The sequence below is a fragment of the Berghia stephanieae genome, chromosome 5 (genome assembly GCF_034508935.2).
Source record: "Berghia stephanieae isolate SIO BIC M18660-M18661 chromosome 5, UCSD_Bste_1.3, whole genome shotgun sequence".
Lineage (NCBI taxonomy): Eukaryota > Metazoa > Mollusca > Gastropoda > Nudibranchia > Aeolidiidae > Berghia > Berghia stephanieae.
Window position 1 is genome coordinate 82734013 of NC_088364.1, and position 11813 is coordinate 82745825.

At 33.7% G+C, this 11813-nt stretch overlaps 1 protein-coding gene across 1 annotated transcript; it reads right to left on the reverse strand.

Moving 5' to 3' along the window:
- Positions 1 to 1037: 1037 nt before the first annotated feature.
- LOC144973739 (galactose-3-O-sulfotransferase 2-like) lies at positions 1038 to 10114 on the reverse strand. Its single transcript, XM_078916572.1, has 3 exons — positions 9937 to 10114; positions 6118 to 6184; positions 1038 to 4263 (listed from the first exon to the last, which is right to left on the reverse strand). Exons 2-3 carry the CDS (start codon positions 6141 to 6143, stop codon positions 3165 to 3167), a joined length of 1125 nt encoding a protein of 374 aa, XP_078772698.1. The 5' UTR covers positions 6144 to 6184; positions 9937 to 10114; the 3' UTR covers positions 1038 to 3164.
- Positions 10115 to 11813: the final 1699 nt, after the last annotated feature.

Below are 11813 nucleotides of genomic sequence, written 5' to 3' on the forward strand. Positions count from 1 at the left end.
AATCCCACCAATAAATAACGTCATAAGTCCAATCTTCTTTTACTGATACAGTGAATTTTGAACAATATGAATAATTTTAATCACAACTTTCCCAAGGAACCAATTTCATTTCACACAACTTTGGGAAATTGCAATTCAAAAGAAATCATGTTTTCAATATATTATAATTTTCCTTTCCCAACTTTACTCAACACAGATCGACAGTGTTTGAAAAAAAAGATAATATTTCATAGCAGCCAACTTTCCAAATGGCTAAAACAGGACACCCTAATGCACAAAACAGTCATGACACAAAACGCCAGTATTTTGGACTATTATATATTATAATCCAGATTTAGAGCTTTTTCTGTTCCTTGTTTTAATTTGCTAGTCAAAAAATCATAGTTCCATACACATAAACAATCCAATTAAAAAAAAAATCTACAGACTTTCAAATCGGGGCAGTCCCAATGTTATCAGGACAGTTGGCTGCAATGTTTTATTATTGGGTGAACGTGAAAAAAATAATATTTAAATTTTATCTGGAGGTAAAGCATTATATTATTTTCAGTTGAATATATTTTGATTTATAAAATCAAAGATAAACTCGAATTATATACATGTAAATGTAACAATCATGTCTATGCATGATCATGGAAGCACCAAATAAGTAAATAAATAAATACAAATGAAAATAAAATAAAATAATAATAATGATTAAGTACAGATGGAGTCCAAATACGTAAACATAATAGATAGCTTTTGTATAATTAATGTTAAATAGCAAAGGGCAAAAGAATAAACTGTTGATTAATGGATATATTAACTTTATAATACATCATATAATATAATATAATATAATATAATAGACACTAAATATACTTGATGGCTGCAGTGGAAAACATCGCAATCAAATTATACATAGAGCTTAAAAATGGGGAACGTGATCTTTCTTTGAAGCCATACTCTCTGATTTAGAGGACTCTAGATTGAAAATGGGTTTTTAACAAATTTTTTAACAAATTTAAAGTCAAACTCAAAATATGCCTTTTTGAATGTTTTTTTTTTTTTTTCATTCTATGTAGTGGATTGGTACAGCCTAAAGACTGGGGTAATATATATCATAGCCTTCAACATTTACTTCCGTTTTTTACTAATACATCATAAAACACAACTTCACTATAAATTGTTAAAATATTTATTGTAGATTGATTACAGCAAAAGCTTTTTGGAATTCAGTTCGTCTCCAGGACAACTTTGTGAAATGCTTTGATAAGTGGACCATTCATTTCAAATTCAGAGCATATAATTAAATGTTCCAGAATGACATAAACAGTCGGATGGTTAAAAGGTCTTGAACTGATACATTGCCATGTTTAGTTAGAAGGTCAATTTTTATCCAAAATGAGTTCTTGTTATAAATGATTAAATCAACCCTTTTTGTACATCTTCGAGAAATACCAAAGCTTAATTTCACTTCTTAATATTTTTTACAAATCGTCAAGTTGAAAAAGTATGAAATTTGAGAAAAGTTGCTGGATATCTTTCCCATACATCAAACCATAACTTCAAGAAAAATCACACGATGTACTACAAATAAAGATTAAAATGCTCTGGTGAGCATATTCTTTCAGAGAAAGAAAAAAAATCAAATCCAAAATGTTCACCTTCCAACTGATTATGTCACGCACTGACACATAATTTCATGAATATAATTATATATATATGACCCTAGGACATTCTGATAAACTGATAACTCTCTAGTTAAAGAGCTTGTTGCTCTAAAAACAATCATGGCAATTTCAATAGCTTTTCAAAATTCTGAGATAAATAACTATATTTCAAACAGACATTTTAATTTAGGAATAAATTTGAAGGTCTTGCATAGAATTTTAAACAATAAAACACTGGATCTGTACATCGTACATACCATCAAATTGCAAGATCTTCTTATTTAATTTAATCAAAACAAACAACTTAAAGCATATTTTAATCAATTCGGAGTCAATAAAAAAATTATGAAACATCATATAATTCTAATTGAGTCCAAAGTGTAGCTGGAGCACTGCATTTTTAAATGTTACTTCTCTTCTGGCCAACTGAATTGATACATTTTCATGAGAGAGACAAACACACTTTAAAAAATCCATTTCTTCCTATACGTATTCTGGGCAAAGTAACGATTGTCAGGAGCAATCCAAAGCAGGTTTGTAGCTGGGATGATGTTGGATTGTGACAACCACTCAATTGGACACTAGACGACATTCATACTGTATCACAAAGTCATTAATTTTGTGAAAACAACTGGTTATTGATTCATTTGTTTTTTTTTTAAAGATTTACAAGACACCTAATTTGGATAAATCAGATAAAAATATGACATGATTTAAACAATAAAATCTTTGACTTACTCCATTTCTTCATTCTTAAATCATAATAACCTTATGCCGGTAATTACATAGTAGATTTCCAAATGATCAATAGATTTCCTGTCAACAGTAAGAACGGTTTACAATGACCAATTTGCCCCAAGCATCCAATGAGAATCTTAAACAACAAAACAAACAGGATAGACCTCCAGCAGAGTCCAACAGCATCGACGAGATTCATTAACGCATACCCGAGTGATATTACAGAGGTATGTACAAACAATGAGTGCCCGATTAAGACCAGCATAGCCAGCTATTCTCTGTACACAAAAACATTTCGGTATTCACTATTCATGCATGAGAATTAAGAGGAGACCATTCAGTTCATTATTTGCATCTGGTTTTCCCCACTGCTTATTTGTTGAGAGAGGAAGTGGATATTTAAGAAAAGGTGGGGAATGTCATTATTGAATTGTAAGTCAGGCTGAATTATTGATAAACAGCTCATAATGTGGCTTTATGACATACAAGTCATGGCTTTATGGTATACAAGTTATGGCTTTATGACATACAAGTTATGGCTTTATGATATACAAGTTATGGCTTTATGATATACAAGTTATGGCTTTATGATATACAAGTTATGGCTTTATGATATACAAGTCATTAATGGTAAGTTCCTCTTTCCACAAATTATGCAATGATATTGAATGGAAAGTCCGGAAAAAGAAGAAAAGACTTTGTAATGTTTCTTGTTCCTGTTATAACCATTTCACCTTCCAGTATAAAAGGGTCTGAATTAAGCTTGCACCTTAATTACGAAACTAATCTTTGTTGCCTAACTCGAAGATGCTGTGTAAGATCCCAGCACTCTAACCTCAACCATTTACACTTGTGTTTGGTGATGTTAAATCCATCGTTCCATTCACCGGCTTGAATGACCAACTGTGGTTTGATGTGGCTGGGTGAATCACAAAAATTCAAAAATCTTCTTTTAATTTCTTTAAATTTTGCCACTTCTTCTACAAATCCAACCTCTCGATTCATTCTCTTCTTAAACCGAATTAGAAAATGGTCATATAACATAACGTCAGCTTGTGAAAAACGTGCATGTAATTTTCGTTGTTGTGACTCTGGTATAGAATTATATTTATTGTCTTGTTTGTGAAACATTCCTTTATTTTTAATCATATATAAAATATCCTCTGTTTTCCAATGAAGAATTCTTTTCATTAATATTAAACCCTCATCAAAATATTCCATGATTAAAACCAAACCAAACTGATGTTCTACTTTATTAATAAAATGTTTTATGTATTGAACATTATCGAAATTATGTGACAAATCAAACCCGAGATCAACAGACTGTCTATTATTGGTCCACGATTCATAACCTCCTACTTCATATTTCTTTGGATCACGTAAAAATTCTGAAATTGGGTCATCCCCTTTGACCTTCCGTAGATAGCCTGTTCTCCATTCATTTCTGTAGTATAAAAAAGCTGACACAAAGTTTTGAAATGGCTCCCTAAGAGAAGTTACAGCAAACGTGTCATTGTGTAAATATCTTAATATTTCTGGTGTAAATATGTGATGATTGAAAACCATATCATATTTCTTGACACCTGGGAGTAGGAGGAGCTGCTTCTTCCTAAAATGAGCTTTTTGATTGATGTTCTTCATTCGTGGAAGAAGAGGCAGAAGGTGGTGTGCTCGACAATACTCAGCAAAAATGGAGCACATTGTCCCACTTCCTGTTTTGTGTGTTTTAAGATAGTACACATGCTGATGCGGTCGAAAATTGGATTTGTGTTTACCATGTATGCCAAAATGAGATACTTGCTTCCATGCCTGAGAGTAACGCCCCTTCAAAATATAAGTCACTGAAATCACCACAAAAATGACCAGTAGTAATCTGAAAGAGGAAGGAAGAGAAAGGTGAATAATGAATATGATGAACAGAATAATATTATGCAGTAGAGCAGAGATATAACAAACAAGCCCAGGTACAAAAAAGTTTGTTTTGTCAGTAATTCTTTATTTCAGTCAACCTCTTTCACACATATATTTTATGTCATCGCCATCACCCCCAGTTCGTTTTATTTTCAGTTATCGTAGAGAATTACAATAATCTGATCTTGAGAATATAAATGTTGTTGCTAGCTTTTCCGTTATATCTTTAGTCAAGTAGGTCCGTATATTGGCAAATTTTGCATAGATTATCAACATGTGAATTCATGCCCAAATCATTATCTAAAAATAATAAATTTCTTATTGTTTTGCTTGATTTTATAGAATTGTCATTCATTAATATTTCCCCATATAACATTAGTTCAGGTTTTTCATCACCAAGATTATCTTACATCCATCCAGCTTTTTACATCAACTACACAATTTTCAACCGATTTTTGTAAAAGACAAATATTATATGGAGTATCGCCTTTATACATTTGTGTATCGTCAGCCAAAAATTTACACCATGATTCTTAATAATCTTCTCTTTCTGTAGTAGTTGCAGAGATTATGACTCTTTTTTTTTGACCAAAAGGACCAAAAACTTTATGTTTATTCTGATACCATATCTGGAAAACTATTCTCTCAAATTTGTGACATCCAATTTGCTCAAAAAAAAGTCTTGTCAGAGGGTAGAAAAACAGCTATAAACTATAAATTTAAATCTTTGAATTTGAACATAACGTCTTGAAAATTTTACGGGGATTTACTTAAATGAACATCTGAATGTATCTGTTAGATTGTGTTTTTCTATAATTTGTTGTAAGATTTGTTTGTCTATCACTGTTAGTTGTGTTCTATGGTGGATTGTGTCGTGGGGATGTAGTGTGTTATTGAAATCTCCTGCTAGGATGATGGGTGTCGATGGGTTTGTCTCTATTCTTTTTTCTAAGTCCATGAAAGTTGTCCTGTTTTCGTCTGTCTTGGAGGCGGGTCCGTAGATGTTGTAAATTTGGAAATTGTAGCCGTCTTGGGTCAAGTCTATTTTTCTAATTGGTCCGGTGTTGTCATGGTCATGTTGGGTGACCGTCCATTAGTCGGAGATTTGCAGTATGGCTACCCCTCTACAGTGTCTTTTTTTCCTGTCGTTTGTCCAAAATATATTTTTAACGTCTTGTCTAAAGTAGAAAAGTATTCGTTATTGGTTGTATTTGTCATGTATCTTCGTTTCTTAGTGAAGTAGGAAGTCTGGTCTATACTCTCTTATTAGATTTTCGATGTTTTGTATTTTCTGTCTTATACCTCTGACGTTTAAAGTCATAACTGTCAGTGGTGGGAAGTCATCCTCTTTGTTAGAATAAGTTATTCATATTAGTGAGTAATATTGGTGTAAGTATGTGTGTGTGTTCGTGTATGACTGTAAATGTATCTGTGATTGAGTTTGTGTGTATGTGTATGTGTTTGTTTCTTCATATGTATTCTCACAATTGTCAAAGAATAAATGTTTGAATGACAATTAATATTGTAAAGCTCCGCTGAGCTCTTATGTGGAAGTTGGGAGCTATATAAATAACTTATTATTATTATCATTATTATCATTATTATCATCATTAATATTATTATTATCATTATTATTATTATTATTATCATTATTATTATTATTATTATTATTATTATTATTATTATTATTATTATTATTATTATTATTATTATTATCATTATTATTATAAAATGTTTTAGATTTGGATTAGATAATACAAATCTTATTGAAATGACAAGAGTGGGTGAAGAGAATAGCTTAAAACAAATGACTTACAACAGCACAGACTTTACTTTAAGCATTTTTGAGACTCTGGCCTTTAAGAGGTCCCATCCTGGTATTCCTGAAGATTGAAAACAAAGTTTTAAAATGAAACTTGATTGACATTGATATCTGTTTGGGTTACAGTCTCGATTGGTGAACATAGATTGACTCAAACTGCATCATGGGTAAAATAATGGAAAGAAGTAATTAAGAGTATATTACATTATGTGCAGCTATGTGGTCTAGTGGTATGACCCTCGCTTTAGGATCGGAAGGTCTTGGAAAAGACTCTTTACTCACATTAACCGTTAACAGCGTTGTCTCTGTCCGAAAAAATTGTAGTGTCGCCTAACAGGCGTCATGTCTCGTCCTACTTGTTAAGTGTTGCAGTTGGCCAAGGACCCCTTTTAAAGCGCTTTGAGCACATTTAGTGGATATTGCGCTATTTAAAGCTCTTTTTTTTTTTTTTAACTTGTTTCTCCAATCAACAAAACTGAAGAAAAAGCTAACATTAAATGGACAGAAAAAAATAAAACTGATTTGACCTAAACTGTCGCAAGCTCTGTGAAAACCACTAAAAACAAACATATACACAGTTATAGTAATTCAACAGGGAGTCAAACCTATAAATAGAGGTGCCTAAATGAGTCAATAAAATGGAGAAAAAGATAAAGGGAGTAAATCTGAGTCATGAACGAACAACACAAAACAAACGACGTTTCGGCCCTTGGCCTTTATCAAGTAAACACTTACTCTGTCAATGTCCAAACTGGCTGGTACCAAAGCACCAATGACTGCCTAGGCCTTTTGAAGTAGTGTGTGTCTTATTTTGATTGCATTTTAATTTTAATTGTTGATGCTGGCAACCATGCTTATGGAGCGCTCTATTATCGAGTTCAGGATAGCCTCGAAAGTAAATTGACCTCCTGCTTATCTTGATTTTATTTAGGTCACATGTATGACCTCTGCAGAATTTCCGCTACCACTACAGTGAATAATGTTGGCCGATACCCAAATGCAATACTTGCCTTGATTTAACATTCAGACTTCATGGATTTCCACAGAAATCAGCGAATTGAGGTCAAAGGAGGAATTCCCCCCCCCCCCCCCCCCCCCCCCCCCGAATACAAAATAAATTAAAAATCAATGTATTGGAAGTGAGAGAGCTCATAATATGTTATGGAATATAATACAGGTGCAGTTTCCCACTCTTCAGAAGTTGGCTAGAATATCAATGATGATTAATCATTTCTTTTGCTCTAAAGGTGGGGGCTTATAAGCAATTGTTCAAAACTTTCCTCCTTTTCCACGTTTTGTCACCATCAGCACTGAATTCTGTTTGAGAATATTTCTTTTACAACAAAGGGCCCATAACTATTTGGGTTATCATACCTGGTTACTTTTTGACCACCCTGCATTTTGCCTATCAAATGCATTGACATTTCATTTTTGATGCTGTCTTTAAACTTGTAGGTCTACACCTGTCATTTCACAAAATAAAACTTAATACTCAGGCAAGTTTCAGTTTTAGTTCCAAGCTAGGCTAGCGTAACAAATTTCCTAAGATTTCTTGGACTATTGTATTGGGTCTTTCCTAAAAAAAAAATTAATTACCTGTATTGGGCGGTTTTAATCATTCTGTATTGTCAATATAGGTTAAAAAACAACATTTATGGTGAAAATTTTTAATTATCTTTGTTGATAGCCATTTTGCAATCCAATTTGGGGGTCTGACATCAAAAAATATAACAATCTTGTGGCAAACGTTCCACAAAAACTAATGAAGGAATGACCTCCATATTCTTCTCTCTTGTCAACATTGTACCATAGTGTGTCACTAAAGAGAGATTTTACGGCTTTAGCTTATGGAATTTTTATTAGAACATTACAAAGTTGAGAATGACAAAATTGACCTTAAAAATTTAGAATTGGGATTATAATTCAAAATTCACACATCTTATCAAAAAAATCTCTCTGATGTGACATAATACATTATCTCTGTGATAACTGGAAATTTTCAGACAATTTCATTGAATAGATTCTGAGAAACGTTTGACACAGTTTCCCATACCCTTAGAAAAATGACATATTGAGAAGTTATTTTTTGTTTTTTAAGGATTTTACGGCGCTTGCAACACATTAAGGTCATATCAGCGCCAGTAAAAAGGAAGAAAATGGGATAAAAGTTCTAGAATTACAATTAAAGCAGCCAAGAGAAAGTAAGACAAAGGGGAACTGGGAACAAATAGGGATCAGATGTAGAATCCAAGAGCATACCACCAATGTACTTAGTTTGAGATCACCTATAAGTCTCATCCGGACACATGCACAGAATCCAACAAAGAGGAATACACTCAAATGCTTACATTATTCATTAAAAATAACAAATATAATAATGCATAACAGAGAGATGATTTACAAGGAAAAAAATATCATCTCCCAAAACAATAACTATGCATTTGACTGTTTCCCTCCCAGCCAGGAATCCGACCAGGGCCAGGAAAAAAGTAATCTCATTCCAAGACAAAGACAGAAAGCATGTTGGAAAACAGATATAAGGGGATAGAAGACACAGTATGTACCCCCCTGCCCGATATGGGAGATAGGAACCCCACCCAGATATTGAGAAGGCAGTGTCTACGTAAACGGTAACCGGGCACCTAACCTCAGGATCTACGTACACGGTAACTCCCGTAACTGGTTTGCCGCTACAATACAAGCAATGGATGGACCTCGTTCTGTATGTGTGTGTGTGTGTGTGCTATTTTTAAAAATCAAACAATATATAATCCATTAAAGGCGAGATTCAAGGTCACCATGTATGTTACTGTTACCGTGTACGTAGATCCTGAGGCTAGGTGCCCGGTTGGTAACGAAAATAATGATACCAAGATATCTGCGATATTCCTCTTTCGCTGTGATTATCCCCAGACACCTGTGAGAGAGAGAGTTTAAAAAAAAAGAGGTTGGGGGAGGATGGATGGGACATTTATCCCTTCCACCGTTCTGTAAAAAGAAGACGGAATGTAAAAAAATAAATTTAAAAAAGTGGCAAACCAGGATTCGAACCCACAATGTCGATTCTAGTAAAACTTCCAGGGCAGACGACTAAACCATTCGGCCATGACACCCACTTCGTAGTCGACGCATATTGTGTATATGTAGTAACAACTGATTTAATGTTGGTTAATTTTATGTTTTTATAGATATTTTATTAACTTTCCTTATATTTCTATGTGCATTTGGAAACATTCCATAGTCTGGAATGTGGATAATTGTTTAAAAGAGCGGAGTTTCAAATATCTGTCTGGGAATAACGAAATTTGGTTGTCCCCAGACAGGTGTCTGGGGATAATGACAGCCTTCCTCTTTAGTCTTTAGGAAGAGCATCTTTAATTGAACCCCCCCCCCCCCCCCCCTAAAATTTAGGAAAAGCGAACGGCAATTTCCACTCATAACTTTCTTATGGGCGAGTTGGGTCACAACTTGACTCCCACTGCTGCTGCTCACTAAACTGCCTAAAGTTACCGTGTACGTAGACACTCCGTATTGAGAAAATAGCAAAATGGCTTCCCGTTTTCCCCACTTTTCTTACTACCTGTACCATTTTCGACGGTGTTTTTCGTGCCTTTATAGTCTACTTTAAGAATTTTGGACTTCAATTATATTATTTCTAAGATAATAAAATATCATTTTCCACCAAAATATCAAAATCAAATTTTTGAAGGATTTTCCTAATTAGACCCAAACCGCCCTTAAGTTAAGCAGGAGGAGCTTTGGGAAGGCCTCCTTAAATACCCTGTTACTATTACGTGACGTGAATAGACTCACCTCTTTTTCTTCCTTTTTTTTTTTGAGACAATAGATTTCTCGCTTCAATCAAACGACACAAAATGCGGGAGAATATAGTCTATAGGTATGATGTAGAATTCCTCTAAAATTATTTATTGAGGCTTTCTTATTGTCTTGTTAGCCAAGTGTGGAAATCGCTACTTTCACTTTCGCTTTTGACATTTCCTTCAATTATCGATATTCACCAAAGAAATTAGAAGGAGAACTAATTATAACCTTTTTGATATTCACAGATAGTGATGCTTACGCGAGGTACATGAACATGTCCTTACAGGGAGAACGTAAAGGTGGTTTTGCGCATGCTTCTCTCGTCCTCGCTTCCGGTGAAACCGCGCGGTTAGTTAAATCGTTTCTCAGCGATCTTTAAGTTTTATCGAACCGTGTGTTTAATTCTAAACATTTTTCCTCTCACCCCAATAACATTATATTTTAAAGGTTGATATTATTTTTCATTCTTTAATTCTTTTTCATAATTGGTGAAATCTCCTTAACCAAAGGAGAGATATCCTCCGTTGAAAAGTTATGTTTTTAAATTTTGTGGTCTTTACGGTGCGAAAGCTTTGTCAGAGCACCTTCGTTTTTACAACTTCTGCTGTAGTATCTTTCAACATCGCCCATCGCCGACTCCTTATTGGCATTTTTGACGTATAATTTAAGATAAAAGACATAAGAATTGTAATATTGGAAGAAGTAGTAGTTATAGAATAACTACTACTACTACTACTACTACTACTACTACTACTACTACTACTACTACTACTACTACTACTACTACTACTACTACTACTACTGCTGCTGCTGCTACTGCTACTACTACTACTACTACTACTACTACTACTACTACTACTACTACTATTACTACTACTACCACTACTACTACTACCACTACTACTACTACTACTACTACTACTACTACTACTACTACTACTACTACTACTACTACTACTACTACTACTACTACGACGACGACGACGACTACTACTACTACTACTACTACTACTACTACTACTACTACTACTACTACTACTACTACTACTATTATTATTATTATTATTATTATTATTATTATTATTATTATTATTAGTACGACTACTTCTAGTACTTTTGTTTTATTTGTTTTCCACGTTAATTTGTGTATTGTTGTGCTGACGAAGGGTTTGTACCCGAAACGTCCATTGTTTGTATCGTTCCCATACGAAGCCTCTCCATTTTCACTCTTCCGTTAGTATTTTTCACAATCACAGGCAGCCCCTACCGTTTTCTACTATAACGGTAAATAACATTGCAGAATCGAGTGGTGTTCCGCTGTCATGACTAATCTTGCTAAATAAATCATTAACTTTCATTTATTATGGAAATGTTTGTGTAATGTCTACTTCGAATTAATGATAGAGAATAAAGAAGTGAATGAAAAAGAAAGACAACTCATCTTTTACTCATATTTATAGATGTATGCATTGATTAAGTCCCTTGTATAGCCTAAATGCCTGCGTCATGCTACTCGGCTACTCATAAAATATGAATCGAAATCTTTTCGGAATCTCACACCATTGCATTATGTGTAAACAAAAATGAATATATAACAGCTTCGTAAAAAAAAAAAGAACAACATACCAAATACGGGACGTTTTGGGTTCAAAACCCTTCTTCAGACAAAGACAAAAAACAACAACAACAAAAAACAATAAAAGCTTAACCACATTGCTAAAAACAAGTCGACGACTAAATATTTCGTACGTCCTCTCTGTTGAAGAAAAATCTTGGATGTAAACAAAAAGACCCGTTCCTTTCGTATCTAACAATGCCAAATCGAGCGGAATAAAAAGGAACGCATACAATTTGGTGCGTAAAAAAGG